The following is a 24977-nucleotide window of genomic DNA, read 5'->3' on the forward strand; positions in this document are numbered from 1 at the left end:
GGCAACTCATGTATAAATCTTTCTCTTTTTGGCGTGGGTCATATGCTGACCCTTGGTTTTAATATGTATTAAGCTATGTTATAGTTTGTCATGAAGGAGGTTAAGGTCTAGGTGTTTAAATCTTGGGTATCCTAGTTGTGTTTAATGCGCTACGGGATTGACTGTTGCTTTATCAAAACAAGAGAACTTTTTTCTTGTTCTTGCTTTCCTTTTTGCTGGTGGTGTATTCTTTTGGATTACCATATGGCAGAAAAGCTATTTGTATTTTGTGATAGGCTTTCATCCTTTTGTACTGCTTTAAGGAAGTTTCCATGTGTTTAGAGGAGTAGATTTTTCTGGTTTGGCTTTTGTTGTTTGTGGGTTTCTTGTTATGGATTTGGTTTAAGTTTTGTTGTGTTTCCTGTTTTATTTTATTAATTATTTGCTGGAAAAAAAGACCAAAACATGCCTACAACGTGGGACAAATAGTAGTCAAGTTCCTAAAAGAAAAGAGTTATACCTACGTGTTATAACTTGGATAACATGAACCTAAGATGATTATCCATGATGAATTTTTTTATGGAGGATGCATTTGTTTTATATTTTTGTGATTAATAATTAGAGAGTGAGTCTCTTAAGATTATTGTATTGGAATAAAAGTTATAAGGTTAAATATGATTTTAATTCTTGAACTTTTATATGAAATTGTATTTTGTCCTTTATTGAATTGTAGAGTAATTGTTTCTTTGTACTTTAGAAGTTATGAAAGAGATCCTAGTAACGTTAATAACTTTTCCATATGAAAAACGAAGTATAATACATAGGAAAACAACCTGAAAAGATGAAAATTCCCACACAACAAAACTTGACTCAAAAGAAGAAGAAAAGAAAATATTAAGAATCTTGCAAAATAGAGGAAAAACAGCAAACAAACAAAAAGATGAAAATGACAAATCCGCCCAACGCATGGAAAAGGGAAAAACGGATTGTCTCCAGAGAACAAGTATTGAAAACTTCCAAAACACGGAGCGCCAAAGGCATGCACTCAACGGATTGAGGTCAGATGGATCATAGTTTAGAAGGTTGAGTGAATTCAAATGGGTTGAGCAAAAATAATCCTTCACAATGAACACTACAAGAAAATTATTAAATAGAAATCAAATTTAGAGACCAAAAATAATTAGTCACTATATTGACTAAATTAGATACTATTTTAGAGACTAAAAATATTATTGTTATTTAAAGAGGTTTCTATTATTAATAAAAAAAATTATAAAATGGTTTCTAAATTGGTATCTAAATTAGTTACCCAGGTTTTAACTACTAATATTTAGATTATAAACTAGTCTCTAAAAGACTAATAGAGACTAATTTAGAATATAAAGAAGTTAATAGATAAAACCTTGGTAGCTAATGGTTAGATACCAATTTAAAAACTACTTTATAATTTTATATTAATAATAGAAACTACTTTAGATACCAATAAATTTTTATTTTATAAAATGGTCTTTAATTTAGTGAATATAGTGACTAATTATATTGGTCTCTAAAATTCATTTCTATTTAATGTTTTTCTTGTAGTGGAATAAAACTCAGATTTGCTCAAAAGGGACTTTGAGCTAACTTGAACCAAAAGAGAGAGGTCTCAAATTCCCTTAAGCTTGGCTTGAAGTGAATCCCAAGCCTAAAGAAGACTTCATGATTAAGAAAGGATTCGTTGGGCTTAGCTTGAAGTGAATCTATGTTGAACCAAGAACCTCTTAATCTAATGAAGCCCAAAAAGGAGCTTAAAGCAAAAAAGGCTTATTTAGAATGAAGAAAGCCAATCCGCTAAGCAGATTGATCTGCGCTGAGTGGATACTGAATCTGTTAGAGCTCCTCACTAAACTTTATAAATAAAAAGGTCCTAACACCTCATTTTGAGGGGCTCGAAGAAAAAAGGCTCAAACTAAGGAAAAAAATACAAATATATCAAGTATAAGACCAGAGCCCAAAGAGTGAAACATAGACAAATATTAAGGTAGAAGATCAAAGCCTAAGTTGGCCAACAACATTTAGGGATCCATGTTTGTTGTTCTTAGCTTCTCATCCTTGTGCTTCATTCCCTAGTGCAAAAAAATTGATTTACGACATCTATAGACACCTATTTTTGCAGCAACATCGTCTTACAAAAATACAGTGGCAATTTTGAAAATAAGAGCAACATATAAGTGTCATTTCTTATTATAATCGTCGTCTATTTGAAGTCAGATCATATAGACTAAAGTTCAATAATAGGAAATTGTTGCCCATGGTGGACACTATAAACTATGGTCTATTAGTCAACCATCACCTATAACTATGTCTTTGATATAAACTACATTAGGTCATAATTGTCGTTTATATGCACTTTTATTTCCCACTTCAAGCCTTTTCTTATTCGTGTTTTCTCCTCCGTTGTTGTCATTGTTGTCTTCTCTACGAACTTTCTCTGCTATCATTGCTTGTAATGTGTCTTTCTTATAGTGCTTTATGTTGTTTTTCGTACTTTTCTTCATTTCTTCATTCATTTTTGTGCGTTTTTCATGTTGAACGAAGTGGGTTCTGTTGAATCAAGTGTGTTCAAGCTTTGAAGAATCCAAATCCTTTGAGTTTGATGGAAGGCTGGATGTGCTTGCTATTGCTGAGGTGCTTTAGAATAGGATCTGGGGTAGATTATATTTGTAAATCCACTCTTGATTGAATCCAAAGCTAAAGTATTTTCAAACCTTTTGAATTGAAAGTGTTTTTCAAACTAAGTGAAAAAAAACCTGTTGTTTTGTCGAAACAACCGATTGTTTTACTCTTAGGTGTTTTGAAAAAGGTTGAAAACTGTTTTTGGTGGTTGACTTGCTGTCAAACCAAAACAACTGATTGATTCGCACATTCAACCGGTTGTTTGTTTTCAAATCATAACAGAAAACTGTTTTGTGTGTTGATTGACCTTTAAATGATTTCGTAACTGAATGCGCTCTTGTTTTAAATGCTTTGACCATTCTTTGAAAGCTATAAATAGTTTGTTCTAGACTAAAAAGTTTGCGAAAACCCCCTTTAAACCATCTTTTGTAACAAACAAGAACTGAGATTTAATCATAGAAAAACATATTTGAGTTTTTCACTGATTTTGCTTTCAAGAGTTAAAGATTGCTTTGAGCTTGCTTTAATCAAGAGAGAGTGGAATAGGATTTCATTTGTATTGATTTCAGTTCATTCTATAACAAGTGTAATCCTTTTGTACTTTGTGTAAACTCTGGTGTGGTAGGCCAAGAAGTGTTGTGTGCTCTTGAGGTTGTCAAGATCAACATTCTTGGTGGTGTATGTGCTGAGCCAAAGGAAGTGTGTTTCTTGAGGGGATCAAGGTCACTTCTTTGGTGGTGTGTGTAAGTAATCTAGATTTGGTTACTTAGTGGATTCCCCAGTGGTTTCTGGGAAACTTGATGTAGCTCTTGGTTTAAGAGTGAACCAGTATAAACTGTGTGTGCAATCTCTCTCTCCCTTAAACTCCTTAATTTCAGTTTGTATATTTGTCAACTGGTATAAACAACCGATTGTTTATGCGAAACAACCGATTGTTTTTCTGGTGCTGTATTAAATTGCTTTGTGTTTTTGGCTAACTGGATTCTGAATCAAGTTTTCTCAAAGGAATTTCATTCTAGACTAAAAAGTTTGCGAAAACCCCCTTTAAACCATTCACCCCCCCCCCCCCCCCCCGCGCCCCTCTAGTTTAAAGCCATACATTCTAACAGGTTCCTGGTAACTGTATAACTATAGTTGAAAGAATAGGCTAAAAGGCATGTAAAAGAGAAGGAATAAGCATAATTATCGTTAAGAAGCATGCCAAAACACTTCAAGTCAAGCTACACATGAAGAACATGAAGGAAAGTAATGAAGATTGTGCATAAAAGTGCAAAAAAATTAGAAAACAAGGATAAACATCATAAGCCAATTCACCCAAGCGCATGGGCTCGATAGAAGGAAAAATGTCAAAACGTTGAGTGCATCTCCATCTGTTGAGTGAATTGAGGCCAAAGCAAAAGAAGTTTCCAAAGAATAAAGCACTGAGCGGATGACGAAGGGCTGAGCGAATCAAGAACTTAACCATGAAGTCTAAATTCGCTCAGGAAGGGCTTAAGCCTAAAAGTACCAAATTTGGGACTTAGAAGATTTATCTTGGATCAAAAATCAATACAACCTTAACTCGTAACCAAAATTTGGACAAGATTGAAAGGATATTAAGCTAGTCCCTGACAAATCTCCAACTTTGAAAATCTCAAAGATTAAGGATTGAAGCCAAAAGGATTGCTTAAGGATGATGAAAGCCAATCCACTTTGCAGATTGGCTTATGCTGAGCAGATTGCCAATGCCATGATCCTTTTGAATCTTAATTCTAAAATCTATAAATATGGTTAACATACAAAGCATCGAGAGGTCTCGAGAAATCGAGAAAGAAACCATTGAGAGATAGAGAAAAGGTACCTATAGGTACCAGAGTCTCAAAAGAAATGAAGACCAATCTCTAGAGTAGAGAGCCTTGAAGCCAAGCTAGCCACAACACCAGAATAATCTTTATTGTTGTAATTTAGCTTCTTATCATGCATTGTACTATAAGATTTCACTGAGTTGCTAAATATACTTTGTTGGGATTGGATACGGTTGTGATATTTTTGGAGTTATTGTTGTTTATAGATGCATGTTTCTCTTTCGTATTCAATTTCCTTGGGTCTGGTAGTGTGCTTAATGCTAAACGATGAGGATCAATCATTGATTGTCCATAGGGCATGAATGAGACCGGAAGGTGATTTCATGTTTCCGAACCCTATTAAGCCAGCCATAGGACTCAATCGTAACAAAGTGCGGAGTTAAGACCGTGGTGAACTATAACATCTTAATGTAGAGGTAAGATCATAATAATGGCTTACTGCTCTAGATAACCTTGCGCGAGCAATCAACTTGCTTTGGCCAAAATAGGAACAATAATACTGAATAAAACATTGCATGCATGGATAAAAATAACAAAGGAAAGTCACATGGTTATTCCAATTCCAATTCCAACATTTCTCCACTTTAGTGATTGATCTAACACTACACTCGATCTAAATATTCATCAGGACATTATCATTATTAGCACACTAGTGCAGAAAGACAAAACGAGTGCGGCTATTTTACATTTATAAAGGCGGCTATATAGCCGCACTTGATCAACACGGATTCTTAAATCAAAGATTTACAAGTGCGGCTATTTAGCCGCATTCGTAAATGCGATTTATAAATGCGATTATGGTAAATAGCCGCATTCTTATTTATTTTATTTAAAAAAAATTAAAACCCTAAACCCTAAGGCAGCAATAGCGGTGTCAGCAGCAAAAACCCAAATAGCAAGCAATGAAGCAGTGGTGACCTTCGTCAATACAAGAAAACAAATAGATAAGAGAAACGAAAAAATATATATAAACCAATGGTGAAGAAGAAAGAGAACTCAAAACGAACTTACAATGGCACAAAGAAGACAATGAAATCTCGTAGAAAACGAGAGGAAGCACGAGAGCATAAACAAAAGAGAAAATGAAGCGTTAGAGAACTCTTCGCTAATGCAAGAAAAAAAAACAAATAAGTGAAACGAAAAAAATTTATAAACCATTGGTGAAGAAGAAAGAGAGTGAATCGAAACGAACTTACAATGGTACGAGAGCACAATGAAACTCGCAGAAGAAGAGAGGAACACCAGAGCAGAAACAAAGAGAAAAAGAAAGAAAGTATGAAAGCGTAAGTGGCGCACTTTACATATTAAATGCATAATTCATACTAGTAAGTTTAGTAGTTATAAAAAAGATTAATGTAAACAAGCATCTTTTGGCTCAGAACATCCAACCTTTATTTTGTTTGTCTCCAATATCCTTGAAGCCTCGCTAACAAATTCAGAAGCTCGAACAAACCGATGCTCTGTAACCTTCACACTATAAAGAAAATCTTTAACCTTGTGACTGATGAACTCAAAAGGATTTTCCCTCTCAGTGTTCACAACTACTTTCTTATTGTTATTTGAGCTTGACCATCCAACTGTAAAATTATTAATTAAACTACTAATCTAACTAAACATTTAAATAATAATCTAATTAATAATTTAATTAATAATCTACCTAGATATATAAATAATAATCTAACTAATTAAAGTTCTATTATTTACAAGTAAACTACTAATCTAATTAATAATTCATTACAAATAATAATTACAAATAATAATGACAAAAATTAAAATTGTAAAACTACTAATCCGGTAACGGAGGAGTAGGGGTTGCGGATGAGCTACCAAAGATTAGAAGGTGTAGTAGTCATGCAAAGACGAGGAGAAGGCGTGGAGAAAGTGAGGATAAGACACCTTTGAACTAAGTAACTCGTTTTATCAGATGATTAGTTCTGCTGTCAGGTTTTATAAGTTGTTGTAAGAGGGTAAGTTTTCTTTTTTTGCTTTATTTCTAGCCCATCTTTTAGTGGGTTTGTATAAGGGTTGGGACACCCTTAAGTGTTCCTTTAATTTATTTAATTCTTTGTCGGAAAAAAAAAATGAAGAAAACAGAATAATAAAAATCACATAAAGCATAAAAAAGTAGAATCACACAGTAAAAGAAAGATAAGAACCAATAACAGCAAAGGGACACAGTAAAAATGTAAAGACAAAACAACAACAACAACAGAGAAAAAAACACGAAGAAGAGAAAGCTAGAGGATAAAGTAAATAAACATAAAAACGATGATTATTAGGTTATATTCGTCGTCTATATGAAATATTCATATATAGACAACGATTTTTTCATCGTTTATATAAAAAAAAAAAATAGATGAGAATTCTCCTCAAAATCATCATCTATCTCATATATTTTCAAATAAACAACAATTGTCATTATAACCATCATCTATATATTATGAACTTATTTGAACCAACGTCCATAGCCGTCGTACCCATTTCTTGCACTAGTGGCAATTATTACCAACACATAACCGTATGAAGACAGGGAAAGAAGGAGTACAAAACCTAGGTTTTAATTATAAATCCTTGAAAGCATAGATATCAAGTTCAGGTTGAAAAAAGGGGTGCAGAAAGCAAAGCCTAATATCCTATATGTAATGGCCTACACGTATTAAATTGATTGAATCCCGTGTTACTGATGTACGGGCTGACACATGAATGTGCTTCTGACGGTTCTTGACAATTTTGAGGAAAATTACGTTACTATAATACTGAGGTTGGTAAATACTTTCTTTGATACAGTATACATTTCAAAAGGGAAAATATAGTTTCGGAATTTTAAGAGTCTATATAATTTTTATGTAATGAGTTTAAAAATAAATATATAATAAAATATATTTATAAATAATGATATAAAAAGTTATTAAAATAATAATATTGAAAGTTGTAATATAATTTTATATATTTTTTGGATTATGAATATATTATTATCTTTTCAAATGTCTACACCAAAGTTAGCGAAAGCATTAGGCCTGACCATGTTAATTCTCTTGAAGAAAATATGTGTTTGTCCATTTTATCTACTAACCCGCACATGTTTTTTTCTCCTGCATTGTTAAACCTTGACACTGTTTTAAACCCTTTCCAAAAATAAAATTAATTTAAAATCATTCATAACGTCATGTAACTATCCGCATTTCATATATTAGATTGGTAAAAATAGATAGTACATTAGATGAATATGAACGAGTAAGAGAATAAATTTGAGGGAAAACGTCTTATTCATTTTCTCTCTCACATGTAACGAATTTCAAAGAAAAGTCATGAAATTGACTTAATTACCTCTTTTCGGTCAGTATAATTGATTACCGTTAAGTTTCATCACAGACAATAATCGATTAAACTTAATTTTTCTAATTAACTATATATCCAAATTAATTATTTATGTAGTTATTTTCTGGACATGATTATTATTCATGCAATTATTCTTTTACCATAATCAATCATCCAAATTGATTATTCATATAGTTCATCATTTTACTTTTATTTTTTATCCAAATTATTTCTTACCAGATGCAATAATTTATAAATATATATTAATAATAATAAAAATACACTACACAAAAATTATAAAAAAAAATCAGATACTATTGTATAGACTAAAAAAATTATTGACAAAATAGTTTCTATTATTAATAAAATTTATAAACTAGTTTCTAAATTGGTATTTATTTAGTTACCAATTAATTTAGATTCTAAACTTGGTAGCTAAAATCTTGGTAATTAATTAAATATTAATTTATAAGTTAATTTATAAATTAATTTATAAATTTTTTTAATAATAACAACTATTTTAGGTACCAATAATTATTTTAGTCTCTAATATAAATTTAGTCAATATAATAATTAATTTTTGTTGGTCTCTAAAATTAATTTCTATTTAATGTTTTTGTAATAGTAAATAAATTTATATAATATTATTAAAAACAAATAATAAATAAAATATGTTAACTTATTATTTATTATTATTATTATATATTAAATATAATCAATTATACATAAAATTAATTTAACTTCAAGTACAATCGATATATATACATACATATATATATATATACATATATATATATATATGTGTATTAATTATATAATATAAATAATAATAATAAATGAATTTATATAATAAAAATATTTAATGATATGATTAATATAAACAATAATTAGTAATAATAATAAAAATATATAATTTTAATATAAAACAACAAATATATTTATTTATGATAAAAAAATATATTCATATAAAAATATTATTATTTATAAAAATGAAATATAAAATAATAATACTATTTTCAATTTAATATAAAATTACTTTCTAATTAAAATTTTATAATTATAAATATCTAAACTTTATTTTATTTAATAAAATATTTATATTTTTTTAACTAATATATATGATGGTATAATTGTTACTATTTTAGGAATATTATTTTAATATTTTTTCTATTGTATAAAGATTTTTTTTTGTGTGCATTATAACTAGTTATAATGATAACCATAATCCTAACCCACAAGACATGTTAATTATTTTTCAAATTTTTTTTACAGTTTTAATTATTAAAATTTCTATTATAATGGAAAATTTATTTTTATGATCTCTTTCATGTTACAACAATATGTTTGTATTTTTTTTAAATAATTATTTAACGGTACTGAAAATAATGCACAAATTTTTAATTAACTAAAATCTACACAAAAATAACTCATATTTCATTATTCAAATGTTTTTAAAGATAATGATAAATTTGTAAACTTACATTTTAAACCATTTAAAAAATAAAAATTTCCCCACAAATTCACTCTACATATCTTAATCCAAACAACCTCACTTTCTTCACAGTTTCCTCTCAAATAACTCCAAATTTACTCCCTCAAATCTCCACACATCCCCTCCTTAATTCAAACACACCATCACATTGTGTTTGTTTCGAGTTGTTTTGAGGTGATGGGTTGTGTTTGTATCCATTGGTTTGTGTGGATTTGAAAGCACGAAAATGCAACAAATGTGCTTTATTCCATCCACGTTGTTGTTGAAGATTTGCGGAGAAAGTTACGTAAGGTTATGTCATTTTACTTTGTTACCCTCAATTATTTTGTTGAAGTCGATGAACTTCTACCGTGAACATTGCACACATAGTGAAAATTCCTATGGAAAGGTGTTGCATGCATGCATGGAGATTCCTAACTTGCTTGACTCACCTTTGCAATGTGATTGTGTTTGTGGTTGTATCATTATTGTGGTGTTAAATAGGATGAAGAAGGATGAGTTTGTTGGGTCTATTAGTGTCTAAGTTCAAGAGGGGAGGGGTGAATTGAGCTTATAAAATTTTCGCAGGAACACACAATTTTCAGTATACCAGAGGCAAAAAGAACAGATTGTTTTTACATGAAACAGATTGATTCTTCAGAGCAGTCTAGCACAATTTGAATTTGTTCAATGTAAAATTGTGATTAACAGAGAATTACAACAGAGTCAGATCAGCTGAATGTTATGAGGATGAAAGATACAGTTATAGCTTAGAAATCAAACAAATTTACTCAACACAAGGTTCTAAGGAGAATGGTTCTTTCTCAGATTTTAATGAATAGACTGTTTGTTCACAGATCACTTAAACCATCATATACAACTGCCTTGTTTGTGATTAGAAAGCTTTAACACATAAGGAAGAACAGTTTTTACTTAAACCCAGAATTAACAGATTCAATTTCAAAAGAACAGATTTAGTTCTTGACAGAATTAAGCAAAACCAGAAATGAGTGTAGGGATGAGAAGAAAGGCACACAAGTTTTTATACTTGTTCACTCATACAGAGCTACGTCCAGTCTCACCTTACCCCAAGGTGGAATCCACTAAAAATAGTACCAATTACTTACAAACTCAGCAGTTCTTGAACACTACAAGAACAACACCAACAATGCTGAAAAACTCTATTTCAGCACACCTTGCACTCCAAGAAACCCTATCAAGGAGTGACTAACATTTACAACTTTACAAAACAGAATAAAGGAAAGATTACACCTGAAAAGAAGATGCAAGAACTCAAAACCAGTAGTTCAATTTGCTGCAGAACTGCACCAGCACCTTCACCAAGATCAAAGGTGTCCTAGAACAAGCACACTTGAAAATCTCTTTGGAAAACCTTTCAAAAATCTTTCAATCCTTCTTCTCACATGGAAATTGTTTGATCTCTGTTAAAACCGTAATTGCTCAGCTCTTTTTCATGTGAGAGAGACTTTTCTTTATATAGAAAACAGTTTCTAACTTCTTTTCAAAAAACAGTTGAAAAGCAGTTATGAAAACAACAGATTCATTTTTGAACTTAACAGATTTATTTTGTGAAAGCCGCCAACTCAGCTAACAGAAATAACTGTCTGAGTTGTACCTTTGGTGCCCTAACTAACTTGTGAAAAACCTTTCAGCTGACCAAAGAGTAAACCTGTTCTTTCACAGTGAAACAGATTAAAATATAGCAAACAGGCCAGCTCAGCTTTAACTGAAATAACTGACTAAGCTTTACCTGTGGTGCCTTAACAGAATTTTAGAAAAGTCTTTTAACAGAGAAGAAATAAACTGATTCTTTCTCCATAAAACAGATTTATTTTTTGTACTGATTTAAAACTTTTAAGAGCACTTTTAAAAGCTTTTCAAAAACCCTTTAACCACATCATGTGCTTGATCTAGGCTTGGTTAGGCATCTAGGATAGATCATGTAGCAAAAGACAACCTTACACAAATACAAGCCTACATACAAGATCATCTAAACCTATTACAAACATTACAACAAACTAGCTATTTTTCTACATCAAACACACACTAACTCTAGGTAGAGAAGAGGCTTCATCCATCTTCAACAGAGTTAAGGTAGTGCATTATGAGGCTCTTCGTGCACTGCTTTGCTTATAGTTAGGTTCTTTGTGAAGTGCAGATTGTGAAACAAAGACAATGGTGGTGTTCCTTCAATGTTAGTTTTGAGCGTTTTTTTTGTGTGTATGGATGCACGTTTTGGATTATAAACAAGTCAAGCACATATGTTTACACCAAAAAGCCATGAGAACTGATTATGTATGTCATTTAAGAGGAAAACAACATCGATTATGGGGTTATTTTCAAGGGATAATCGATGTTGCCTCCCCCATAATCGATTATTTGTGTATTTTCTTTAGATAATTGATTATCCCTTGGTGATGATGTTGACCTTGTTTTTTTGTTGATAATCAATGTTGTGGTACATGTTATACATGATCGATGTTGTGGTATGTTTTTTGGATTCTCACTTGGTCACATTCATTACTTTTGTTTTGATGTTTTTTGATTAATTTGGATTTCATTTTTAGTTTTTGGATCAACATAGTTTGGTTTTCATTTTGTATTTTTTTATTTATTTTGGTTTTCAATTCTTTTGATGAGCATATTTTGGTTTTCATTTTTTTTTCAACATATTTTGGTTATGATTTTTTATTTTGGTTATTTTGGTTTTGAATTTTGTTTTCGATGAGTATATATTGGTTTAGGGTTCCCATTTTAGGATTTTATTTATTTATTTTAGTTCTCACATCCAACGTTTATGGATGTTGTTTTGTTTCAGTATTTATGGTTAGCTGCTACTGGAGTGTGGTTAATAGTTAGTGGTGGTGTAGTAGGTTGTTTGTGGGGTGTGGTTAGTTGTTGGTGGTGGTGTGGTTAGTTGTTTGTGGTAGTTGTATTTTAATTGTATTGAATTTTAGTTTTGAGATAAATATTTTACATAATGGAAGTTGTAATATTATTATTGTTTTATTATGTTGTGTTATGTTTAATTGTCACTTTTTTTTGTTCCTTAACAATTATGTATCATATTTTTGTTTTATTTTCTCATATGGATTATTTTGTGATTGTCAATTAACTTTTTCATAATAGGTTCTAAGTTTACTATCCATGGCATCTTCATCGACGAAGAGGCAAAAAACTCGTAAGGGTAAAGTCGTAGTAGATGATGCTCCAATTGCTACTATCGAACCAATGAGGATTGAAGACGTTTTGGATTATTTGTGGTATTTCAGTTTGAAACATTAGATGGTTGTATTGGAAAAGTGTTTCATGGCAGACCAGTCCTACAACTGAAAGTGATGAATTTTCCATATTTTTCGTAGCTGGGTTTGAGTTTCAACAACATTTGAATTTCCAAGGATTACAACCATTCATTGATCTGAGACTTTCATATTATGAGGACCTCGTCAAAGTGTTTTTTTTCAAATATGAAGTTCACACCACAAGGTTACCTTTCTATTGAGATTAACTCACAGAGGATTATAATAAGACATATGGATTGGATAAATGTGGCTAATATTAAGTATCATGATACTTTGTTAACCCCTAGTACCATCCCAGAGCAGCTACATTATGATCATCAAGTGGCGCTATCAACCATAACAAGATAAGAGGTGCATGATCAAAATGTAAGAAATGTAGGTAGTTTGACTATGAATGACAAATTACTTCATTACACATGAGTGCACATGTTCTGTCCTCGAGTGAGCAATTTCTCTCAATTGTTGCATAATGATATTTTCATATTATGGTACGCCAAAAGTAATATAACAATTAACTGACCCAATACATCATGCAACACATGATCAAATGTTAGGACAACAACATGCCTCTTCTGTACGACATTTTGATAACACCAATCATGATGGTCTATAACTTGGACTTGATGAACGAATTATCCATCATGCTATCGTGGGATTCCCATTTCGAGAAGAAAACCATGAAGAAGTTTAATATCTTTCAGGTAAATGGTGTCTGACAACTTGGTAGGTATGACGAGCAAGATGAAGAAGATGATGAAAACCTACCATTACCAAAAGACCATGTTGAAGGCGGTCGACCTCAACCCCCATGATGTTCTAATGTTAACCCAAATTTAGGACAGGATTCAAAACATTCAGGAAACTATGATGAACATGAGGATAATACAAAGTTGAACATGTTCGACACATGTTTTGACATGGTTGATCAAAGGATGGACCGACTAAAATAACGAATTAATAAGATTGAACACCATCAACAACAATGATTATGTTTTTAATGTGTTATTACTATTTTCATCCTAAACATTATTACATTTGTCAGTTGTTTGTTATATTCTCACCGTGGAACTAAAAGTAAATGTCTTCAATATTCATTTTATTGAATTTTAATTTTAAAAAAGTTTTTTTTTTCAATTTTTAATATTACAAATTCAATTTATAATGTAAAAAATTATTTTTATGAAAACTTTTCATGTTCCAAAAATAATAAGTAATTCATATTTTTCCAAAATTAATTATTCAATGGTACTAAAAATAATTTTCTAAATTTTAATTAACTAAAATATTTGATTAATAATATTTTAATTTAAAAAGATATAATTTATATTTTTTAACTGAATTATTTGATTACTAATATTTTAATTTAAACAAAATTTGTATATAGATAAGTAATTCATTTTTTTATTTTTAATTAATTGTAATATTATATTTTTTAATTAAATAACTAATTAATTATTTACAAAATTTTAATTAACTCACATCTATACAAAAATACCACATATTTCATTATTTAAATATTTTTAAAGATAGGGATAAATTTGTAAACTTACTATTTATACATTTTAAAAAAATTAAAAAAAAAATTCACAATCATCACATTACTCACAAACTTCAATAAACATTCCCCACATATTTACTCTACATACCTTAATCCAAACAATTTGTTTTTCATACTTTCCTCTCAAATCCTCACACAGTCTCACAAATCCAGACTCCCTAATCCAAACACACTATTAAGGATTGAAAGAATAAGCTCATGTAAATATTACACAATAAGCTTTGGTCCTAATAATGAGAATCCTATATAAATATGATTTGAAAAGGATATATAAAAAAAAGGAACGAATTGGATTTCAAAAGACTAGCAGGTTTGATGAATGAGTGGTTTGGTTGAGAGATGAATGTTCTACCTAAGGCGTATAGAAGTGAGAAATTTGATTGCTAACATTATTTGAAATATTATTGGTTTTTATTTATAATAATACCCGAATACTAATTCGATGCTGAATTTTGTTTGTGGGAGGTAGAATCTAAAAGACTTTCTGGTTTTATTCTGATTTTTAAAATATGTTGAATATTGAAGGATTGTTTGCCTATTGAGTATCATTTTGTGCCCAAATTTTTAGGATAGTGTTAGGAATCTTATAAGTTGTTCTGTTTATTTAATTTATTTATTGTTAAAAAAAAAACAGTATGAATGTTGTTGTTGCCAGGGATCTGTGAAGAAATATAGTTGTCAGGGTTAATGTGTTGTATTTTCAACTCCCCTATCAAGAAATTTCTCTTGATTTCTCTTTACATAAATACATCATAAGGATCCCCTCACGTGTCATGATAAAATATATATTAATTTTGTGTTAGAGTTTAGGATGTTAAGAAAAACTAATTTAATTATATTAGGATTATAAGAAATTAGATAAAAACTTTTTCTTACCGAATTAATGTATGTTTTATGAAAAATATACTTTGCCAAATTGATTTCCACCCCCTGTACTAATGTTGTACATCTATCACAATATTTTCAAACAATATCCTAAAACATGTGGAACTTTTCCTTGAAATCACAACTTCTTCAAAATAAATAATTATTATATATCAGAGTAGGCAAATGTTTTTATACTATCAATAAATTAAGATTGGTTTTACTATAGTTATCACTACTCAGTAATTATTATTATAAAAAATAATTTTATTATATATAAAAATAAATAAATAATTTTAATTACTTGGTTTCATCTATCAAAACCGAAATTTCATATCTGTGCCTTAAACTACCTTAACGGAATCACATCAAATAAAAATAATAATATAGTTATTGTAGTATAACATATTAACATAGTATATGGGTTCTGGAGGAACAAAATTTTACTCTTTTTTTTTTCTTTATTACATGTCTACCACATAATAATATACATACATATATATTATGAAAGGATATTTGACAGAGTAAAAGTAATCGATGGGAAGAAAGATAAAGACTCAGTAGTTTAATAGTAAAATATTCTATAAATATATTGCATGAACGTGAAGGTATGCTGGATCACAGTATTATTCTTGGTAAAAAACCTCATTATATATACATACATATACATATATCCTTTAAAGCATATATTAATAATTTTTATTATCATGAGATGTCTCCTTTTCATCATCTTATTATTATTATTATTATTATTATTATTATTATAGTGCATGAATTTGAAAATTAAATTGGGGCTTACATTATGGTTTAATTATTGTTGACGTGTGTGGGTAATAAGTATGTGATAGATGGTTGTTTAACTGTAATGAGAATATATAGAGGAATAATTAAGGTTAAGTGGGGTGAAAAGGTAGGGTGTGTCGTTTAGAAATGGTTTGAGGAAATGGTTTGAGGTGTGATAATAATTTGGGTAGAAGAAGGAAACTAAATTGACAAGGTCCCTTTATGAATAATAATTGCAGAAAGAAGAGACGAAGGTCTCATCAAACTCTCTTTCTGAATAGGAATCCACTTTACTCGATCTCAAACCACTCCTCATGCCTTTCACTTCCCCCTTTCAGCTTATCAACAAAACCCAACCCTCTCCTGTTCCCATATTTTTCCAAAAGGGAAATAACGAGAAAAGATAACTACTACTATAACACACAACAAACCAGGATACATTCATTATTTCACCTACTACTCACATATCCATTCTCACTCCCAATCGCTTCAAAAATCAATCACAACAAATATATCATGGATCCATTCATTTTTTCTTTCTTCCACATCTTTAACGTCACGCAGTGAATAAAAAACCTTATCTAATTTCAAATATAGAGAGAGTAAAAACCATTACAAAATGAAACCAACGTAATACAAGTTAAGAAAACATGCGAGAGTAAATATAAATAAGGGATATCAGTTATACTAAAACATTAGTAGTTTGAGATTTTGGACTGAACCTAGCTAGCACTTCATAATTACTAAACCAAACCACATCATAAATTCCGTTCTCATCAGCCCTAACAAAAAGATAGAAAAAAAGAAAGAAAGAGAAAGACCCTTCCACTTCCGTAGCACATAGTAATGAAGAAATTAAAACGTTTGTAACCTTTTAAAGAAAACAAAGTAACGACGTTAACGTGGAGCTTAACGAATGAGCGTGTTCACAAGCGGAGAGTGAGGTCGATGTTGACGTGGTCGGAAGCGTCAACATTGTGGGAAAGGACTTGTTGTTGTTGGGGTACGGTGGAAGACGCGGCGTGGAACGGAACGGGAAGGGTGGCGGCGGTCACGTAAGGGTGGGTGGTTTGGAACTGCAGGGGCTCCATGTCGAGCCAGTAGGGAGGGTGGAAGAAGAGCCCGGTGGTGGGCTCCAGTGGCTCCAGCATGGGCCTGGGCCTGGTTTCGGTTGGCTTGAGTGTAGGCTCCAGAGGCAGCGGGGGCGGCGGGAGAAGGCCGTTGGTTTGCCTCCTCGCGGCGGCTCGCTCCAGCTTGTGGGCGTTTTGGTGGCCGCCGAGGGCTTGCGAGGTGTAGAACTTGCGGTGGCAGAAGTGGCATTGGAAGGTGCGCGTGGTGGCTGCGGTGTTGGTGGTGGTAGTAATGTTGGCGGTGGTGGAGGGTGGTGGTAGTGGTCTCTTTACACCAGCGTTTGAGGGCTGCTTGAGGAACTCGTACATGGCTGTTGGGTCTGCCATTGCAATGTTGTGTGTTAGTGAGAGTGAACAATGTGAACAGAGAATGGAATGAATGGTTTATATAATGTGAAGGGGGAGAGAGGGTTAAGGGTTTATTCTTGTTGTAAGTTTTGGTTTGTATGTGAAGCAACCTTCTTTTCTCAGGGTTGGGCCAATATGATTGGTTTGCATATCAAATTACCGATTTGCCTACCCTCTGGATAATATCCTTCCGACAATGTTTCCCCATCACCCGCCCTAAAATAAACTTTTTAATATCATTAGAGGGAAATTCATTTTTATTTAAATAGGGCTTATGAAAAAAAACATATTGGAGAAATAATGATTAAACTAAATGCTGTGTATGAAGCAAAATTATATATGGGTGTGGTAAATTAACCGAGCAATGCGCATATTCCGATAATGATAGCAGATTTTGAGGTGCAAAAAATGGCCGCGAAAGATGGCTTTTCTAACAAGGTAATGTACTCGTAATGTTAGGGAGAATGAAGAAAACAGAAAAAAGGAGTTTAGATATGCGTTGGCGACGCAAACTAATGTGAGTTGGTTTTGGGTTTATTATATATGAAAATGGTTTTACTAATATGTTGTTAGAAAAGTGAGTGAGGCAACTTAAGGACTTTTAATGTAGAGAAAGTGGCATAGTTGTTTGTTTGGTTATTTAAATAAGAGTGAGTTTGTTGTTGTATTTGGAGGTGAAAAAGAGAAATAGTATTGGAATGGAGGGGCAGGGTGGGAATAAGATAAAATGGTAAGAGGAATAAAAGGACGTGACGTGAGTGATATGCAGAAAAGGACAAGAAGTGGGAGCACTTAGTAGTAGTAGTAGTACAGACTACAGTAGCAGTACCCTGGGTGTGTGTGTGTGGAGGTGTGAGGAATGAGAGTGCAGTTAGGATGAGAGTGTTCCCGTCTGATTCTGACACCGCACACACATACACACACCCCGCAACTCGCTTTTCTCTCAATATGTCACCCTCTCATTATTCGACACCTCACCAATACGGTTAGGCCATGAGCTACCTTGCTCCCTCTAGGGGCCACGTATGAGAGAGACATAATAAGGTTTCTCTTCCAATGCCAATCGTAGTTTGTTTATATTGTTTAATCTATGGGGGAACGCTGATGGGACATTTGATTAGATTATCAAAGTGATTGAGGTTTGCCTGGTGTGGTCTTGTGTTGTGTTGTGTTGTGTTGTGCTGTGTTGTGGTGCATACAGTGTAGCAGTAATTATTCAATCACTCTTCTTGGTTAATTAAAGTTGCGAGTCCCAAGCCAAAAGCCAAAGCCAAAGTGCGTTTGATGCCACATTCTCTCAGTGCAATGCAAAGATGGCTCATGTCATCTATAGATAGGTCTGGCTTCACCTTCCATGTTACCCTAATGGGTTTGTTCTATGATGTTAAGCCTCCATATTCCACCCTCTCACACACTCTCTCTCCGGGTGTGAAATCGCGTGATGTATAGAATAACGGCATCATGCAGGTTTTTGTGGTCATATGAAATTTGGCTGTCACGTTTTCTTTAACTAGCTAGCTACGACTCAGATAAGACGCCTTATCTCATGCATTAATTACCCTCTCTCCATTTTCTCATCTACTTTTTCTCAACTAATTTTAAATTATATAATAAATCAAATCACCTTTAATGTTCTTCAATTCAGAACTATATTCTCTTTTTTCATATGCCTTTTCACAACTAAATCATTCTCTACTTAATTAATAATTAACTTATTACATATCAAACCAAATGAGATACTTAATACTATCCTAATTCTTATACAAGTGTAAAAAATCATTTTCCCTAACTACAAACCAAAACTTAACAACAAATTAAGGCTTCAGCTTTTTGGCACATAGCTAGTTATGCTGCGAAATTCTGCAAAACATTGTTATTTACAACAATCAAATAGGATAACCCTTTTTGCAATCTTCTTGTCAACCATATAATGAAAGACTAAACAACTGAAAAGTAGAACTCAAATACTTTTTTTACATACAGAATACACTATGATCAAAATTAACAATAAAAAATATTTATAAATATATAAATTATATTTCTATTCACATTATATAATTTAAATTGTTATGTAAACTTGTTTTTAATTATTAAAATCTATTTAAAATTTAATTTAAAGATAGAACTAAATTAGGATAGGATATTAAGAGTAATAAGCAATTTCCCTGATTTAATAATATTAAAAGTAATAAAGTATCCGTCTTTCTTCTTAATTTTTTGGTTAGATGGTTTTAATAATATTCATTTGATCACACATTTCAAATAGAGATAATAGAAGTTATTGAACCCTAATACTAAGTTAAAATGATAAGTAACTAAAATTAAATATATGAATAAAGCTAAAAGAGGGTGGTTTAAAATGGTTGAGAAAAAAATATAGAGAAACGTAAGTATTAATTAAATTAACAATATATACTGATTTTTTTTATAAGAAGCCAATTAAAGAATAAAAAAATAAGTTAATAGAGAAACTTATAGAAAATGTTATATGGAATGAAAAGTATGTGCTTGTATAAGAAAAATATATTGTCTGTTTTCATAATGTAAATATTTTTATTATGATTGATATATAGAAAAATCAGAATTTTTAAAGTATTAGTATGTACCCAAAATGTTCTTTTTACTTATTTATACATCTTAGAATAAAACTCTAATGATCAGTTTAAATTTACTTTTTTTGCATACAAAAAAAAAATATTATAACCTCAAGAAACATGAGTGTGCGAGAAATACATTAAATAATTATAAAATTACATCTTAATTTTTATTTTGTCACATTTTTTATATTTTATTCAAGTTTCCATATTCTCCTAAAACAATAAAGATTATAACTTAATTGTTTATTACTATATATGAACTGTGGTAAAAAAAATTAGGATCTTAATTCGATTTCATCTCATAGATAAAATAAATATCTAAAACAAATCCCATATTTGTTTATTTTCTTTTAATTGTAAGTATCTATGATGTATCTAACTACATTGTTAGCGTTATCTGCGTCAAGTTGTGACGTCAATACGAGAATGGCACGCGAGACCAAAATATCTCCTATTTTCATCTCCAATGCAATAAATAGTCATGTAAGGCTTAATGTCTTGAAAATAATTAATTTCAATAATCAAATTTGATTATTATGTAAAAATGCTAGCGAATTGAATAATAATATTAAAGTTATAAAGTTGTATCAAAAGGGAATATTAAGTGTGCTACTTAGTGGGGTCACCTAAATTGATTAATTACTTAAATAATATTACATTAGTAATTATTAGATAAAACGTTAAGGAAGTATTGAGATTTTTTTTAAAATTAGACCTATCTAAGTAAAAATTCTTTTAAAATATTATAAATAAGTTAAATTTATGATATAGATATTGGTAATTTATTATTTATTTATTGATTTAAGTGTCAAACTATCTTTGCACGTACACCACTATATCCTAATGAGTGAAGTGTGAATTAACATCTTAATAATTACGATGAAAATAAGCAACGATCAAGTTGAGGACATGTGTTGGTAAGAACATATTGATCCTTAATATTTGTCTTCTACCTTATAGCTGAGTTGGACTTTGAAGATCGTATGGTATTTATAAGAAGCATAACTAACAATTGTTAGAATTAGATGCCTTAAACAAGAGGGGTGTTAATTGTTTTTTAAAGATTTTCGAGTATTGAATGTAGAGTGAAAAGCTATGAAGAATTAATCAATTAAAAATTTGTTCAACCAAGTAGAAACAGTTTAATGAGTGTAGGGATAGAGAGATTCACACAAGATGTTTATATTGGTTCACTCTTAACCAAGAGTTACATCTAGTAGAATTCACTATGTAATCAAACCTAGATTACAAACCACACACCAAAAGTAATGATTTTGAAACACACACCACTTTTGGAAAACACACAGTTTTCATAAACACCTTCTGAAACTGCACCACACCAGAACACAGAAATACAATGCTCAAGGAAGAAGTGAATAGAATACACCTGGGTAAATCAAATATTAAAGTTCATAATTACAAGACCCAATCATATTCCACACTTGAGATGATCCAAAAGCTCTTTGAAATCTTGAAAACTATTTTTTTAATAATCTCTCTTTCTTAGTTAATGCATAGGAGCGTAAAATAACCTTTTTATACTCCAATCAAATGGTCAAAGCAATTAAAATAAAAAACCAAAAGCAATTGAAATCATTTAAAACAAATTAGAACCACCTAACAAAATTTTGTCAAGGTTTTCAGAAAAACAACCAGTTGAATTCTTGAAACAATTGGTTGAATTAGTTTGACAGCAAAGTCAAAACAAAGCCAAGCTTTCCAAACTCATTTCAAAAGCCACTAAGTGTCAAACAATCGGTTGAATCGACATTTCAACAGGTTGAAATTTCACGCTATTTAGAAAACTCATCTTTTCAAAAAGATTAATATTCAATTAACTTTGGATCATCTTAAAGAGTGAATTAACAATTTAAAGACTACTAGACAACATACACACAATTAGTAGCAAGGTCTTCAAGCTTTCCACTTGGATTTGGAGTCATCAAAACACCTTGTTCAACAACAATGAGAGGAACCAAACACTAGAGACACAAGAGAACCACGCTAGTGAGCATTGCTAGTTTAGCTTCAAAATGAGCTTTCCAAACTTAAGAAGCAGAGCGTTAAAGATATGAACACTCTTAGAGATAAAAATGCTTAGGTGAGGAGGACGTTAGAGGAAACCTCCAAAGCCCCAAAACAACAACTATGACAAGGTGGGTGGAGAAGTGTCAAGTTATTCTAGGTCATCCTCATCTCAAGTACATTAATACCCCTCTTAGACCAAGGTTGAAAGCATCCAAAAATGGTCTCGCATATTCATATGTCAGCCCATACCTCTTTAACAAGTAAAGGATCCCGATAACACCCTTCCGTGGATGGAATAATGGAAACTAATTTTGTACTTCACTACATCAGAATCATCATTTGTGCTTGGAAGACTCGTAAATGTTCCTTCGGATTCGTTATTCCCATAAAGTAGTTAATTTTGGGCATAATATAATGGTGTTGAATGAATTCTTCAAAAACTACTTGAGAGAATGGTTGAGTGTCATGTGGCATTGGAATTAATTCAGCCTCGATCTTCAAACTATCTAGTTATATGATGTTGTAGTGTTTGATGTAAGTTAACATTTGCTTTTTGCATCTCCTCTTGCATCCTGAAGGCGTCTTCCAACTATCGACGAGTTTCCTCGACTTCTTGGTGAAGGGCTTCCTGCTCTAGTTGATCTTCATCTACTTGTCTACGTAGGGCCTCCCTTTCTTGCTGATCTACTTCAACTCTTTGTCGTGATTCTTCATTTCCATTTTTCTTGTTATGCGTTATCTACAATATTTTTCGGGGGGTAGGCATGTCATCATTCTCCGTATCTGGTTGGGTTGTTTGTCTATAATTTCTCATAATGATTCTTCACTACAAAAAATATCACTTTTAGAGACCACCCAATTCGGTCGCTAAAAGCACTATAATCGGTCACTAAACGTATCTGCGAACGAAACAGTCACCAAATAAAGATGAAAGCGAACACCCTAGTCGCAAAGCCTTTAACGACCGAATTACAAATTGGTCGCTAATTTGCAACCAAAAATTTGGTGGCTAAATCAGTCGCAGAAAATTTGGTCACCAAAATTCAGAGACCAAATTAGCAACCGAAATTTCGGTGGCTAAATCGGTTGTAGAAAATTTCGTCAACAAAATTTAGAAACCAAATTAGCGACCAAACTATTTTAAAAAAATCGGTGGCTAAATGAAGACCCTTATAGCGACTAATTTGATTTCGGTGGCTAAATACTTTTATAATTACAGCAACTGTTTCTATTTCGGTCGCTAAACAACAACTTTGTAAATATAGTCACCAATTGGTTTTGGTGGCTATTTTTATATGTATTATTAATACTTATTTAAAATGGTTTTTTGACCATTTTATAAAAAAAATTTAAACCTGCTTATAGTACTCAAAATTCAATAAAGGTAAATAGGAATGAACTTCAAATACATAGTTTAAGAAGGAGTTGTACTCAAATTAAAAGTAAATCGTATTACACAACGAAAATTATTGACAACTAGTTAAAAGAGTCAAATCTATTATATAATTCAACATACAACTAATCTTCTTCTGAACTGTCATCTCTAATGTGGTCTCCTTTATGATGTCCACTGGTAGTAGGATCTAAGGAACCTGATATGAGATTATTCATTTGAATGTGTTGTATGATGAGTTGCATCTGCTCATTTTGCTTGTGCATCAGCTCATCTTGTTTGTGCATGCGTTCACTTTGCTCTCCATGTTTTCATCCATAACTCCGTCTTTTCTTCAAGTGTCCGCTCCTTGACATGTTTTGTCATAAGTTCATCATTTAGCTTTTGAATAATCTCACACATTTCTTCTATTTGATGGAATATTGAAGTTTGGCGTGTAGCAGAGTGAACACTTATTGAACTATTAACCTTTTTCTCAATACACCAAGACCATAGACATTCCCTTTTTTATTTCCACCTCAAACAACATCAATGTATATTTCATTGTTATCAATAGATGCAACATAAGAGTTTTGCAAAGATGCACTTTCAAGCATTTGTTGTTGTTGGACTACTTCTCGACATTTCTTATATTTCTCCTGAAAATGAGTCAAATTGATAATTGTGAAGAAAACATATAGTAAAATTAAATTATAACTTCAATTTTAAACATACTGCAAGGTCACGAGTCTTGTCACTGACCCATTGTCCAGTCTTTAATTTCTTCGTTCTGTCTACAACCTCCCAAGCAGTTGGTTTTCGTTCAAGCTCCTTAGTCTATATAAATTTAATAAAAAGATATAATAGATTGTATTTAAATTAAATATAGAAAGAGAAAAAATATAATAATATTACCATTTTCTCAAAGTGAACTGCGGCAGATATGGAACCACCAGAGTAGGCCGAGGCTCCCTTCTCAACAGCCCAATTCGCCTTGGCAATAACACTCTTATTTTGGAATTCTGTAGAACTCCAATGTTGATCCAAGGTTGTTCGAACAAGTGTTGGAATCCAAGTTCGCTTATCTTGACCATCCCTAACTTTACTCATAGCATTTTTAAAGATACGGGAGGCTTTTGTATCAAAAATGGATCTAAGGGTTCCATATCCCACCTATTCTCTTTCTGCATGAAAAATAAATTAGAAAACAAACATTGTAGAAAAATAAAATAACATTTTAAATATAATCATAACTCAAATTACCTTAAACTCTCCAAACCATCTATCTCTAAGCTCAATACGAACCTTCTTCCAAGTGGGACTGGGTTCATCATATTTTTGCTTGATGATTCGTGAGATTACATTGGAAGGTCCATTTGCTGGTGAAAAACTGTGTTCAAAACATATTATCAAAATGATATATGAAAATCAGAATATATTGATGAATTAGAATTAGATTAAAATATACTTACTCTCCTTTTTCTACATGAAGCCGGGGTCTTTGATCATCAACTACATTGCTAGACTCATTGTTAGGTGTAATAAAGTCTTGTATCGGTGAAGGTTAATTCATAGTTGGCTCTATAGAAAAGGTAGTAGGATTTGATTCTCCTACATGATGTTCAATATCTTGTTCTTGAAGTGTAGGAAGTGGGGGTCCTTCATAGATAGGATGTGTAGACTGTTGAATAAACTTTAAATGTTAGT

At 31.5% G+C, this 24977-nt stretch overlaps 2 protein-coding genes across 2 annotated transcripts; both read right to left on the minus strand.

Moving 5' to 3' along the window:
• Positions 1 to 16721: 16721 nt before the first annotated feature.
• On the minus strand, positions 16722 to 17252 carry LOC137815548 (zinc finger protein KNUCKLES). Its single transcript, XM_068618664.1, has one exon. The coding sequence runs from the start codon at positions 17250 to 17252 to the stop codon at positions 16722 to 16724; it is 531 nt and encodes a 176-aa protein (XP_068474765.1).
• Positions 17253 to 23809: 6557 nt separating this feature from the next.
• Positions 23810 to 24380, minus strand: LOC137815549 (uncharacterized). The gene is made up of 3 exons (XM_068618665.1): positions 24186 to 24380; positions 24006 to 24107; positions 23810 to 23929 (listed from the first exon to the last, which is right to left on the minus strand). Exons 1-3 carry the CDS (start codon positions 24378 to 24380, stop codon positions 23810 to 23812), a joined length of 417 nt encoding a protein of 138 aa, XP_068474766.1.
• Positions 24381 to 24977: the final 597 nt, after the last annotated feature.

The sequence above is a fragment of the Phaseolus vulgaris genome, chromosome 1 (genome assembly GCF_000499845.2).
Source record: "Phaseolus vulgaris cultivar G19833 chromosome 1, P. vulgaris v2.0, whole genome shotgun sequence".
Taxonomy (NCBI): domain Eukaryota; kingdom Viridiplantae; phylum Streptophyta; class Magnoliopsida; order Fabales; family Fabaceae; genus Phaseolus; species Phaseolus vulgaris.

Coding starts and splice junctions, on each gene's coding strand:
- LOC137815548 (XM_068618664.1), bottom strand. CDS start 17,252: ATGGCAGACCCAACAGCCATGTACGAGTTCCTCAAGCAGCCCTCAAAC.
- LOC137815549 (XM_068618665.1), bottom strand. CDS start 24,380: ATGAGTAAAGTTAGGGATGGTCAAGATAAGCGAACTTGGATTCCAACA. Junction 24,108..24,185: donor CAGTTCACTTTGAGAAAATG/GTAATATTATTA, acceptor AAATTTATATAG/ACTAAGGAGCTTGAACGAAA. Junction 23,930..24,005: donor ACAAGACTCGTGACCTTGCA/GTATGTTTAAAA, acceptor ACTCATTTTCAG/GAGAAATATAAGAAATGTCG.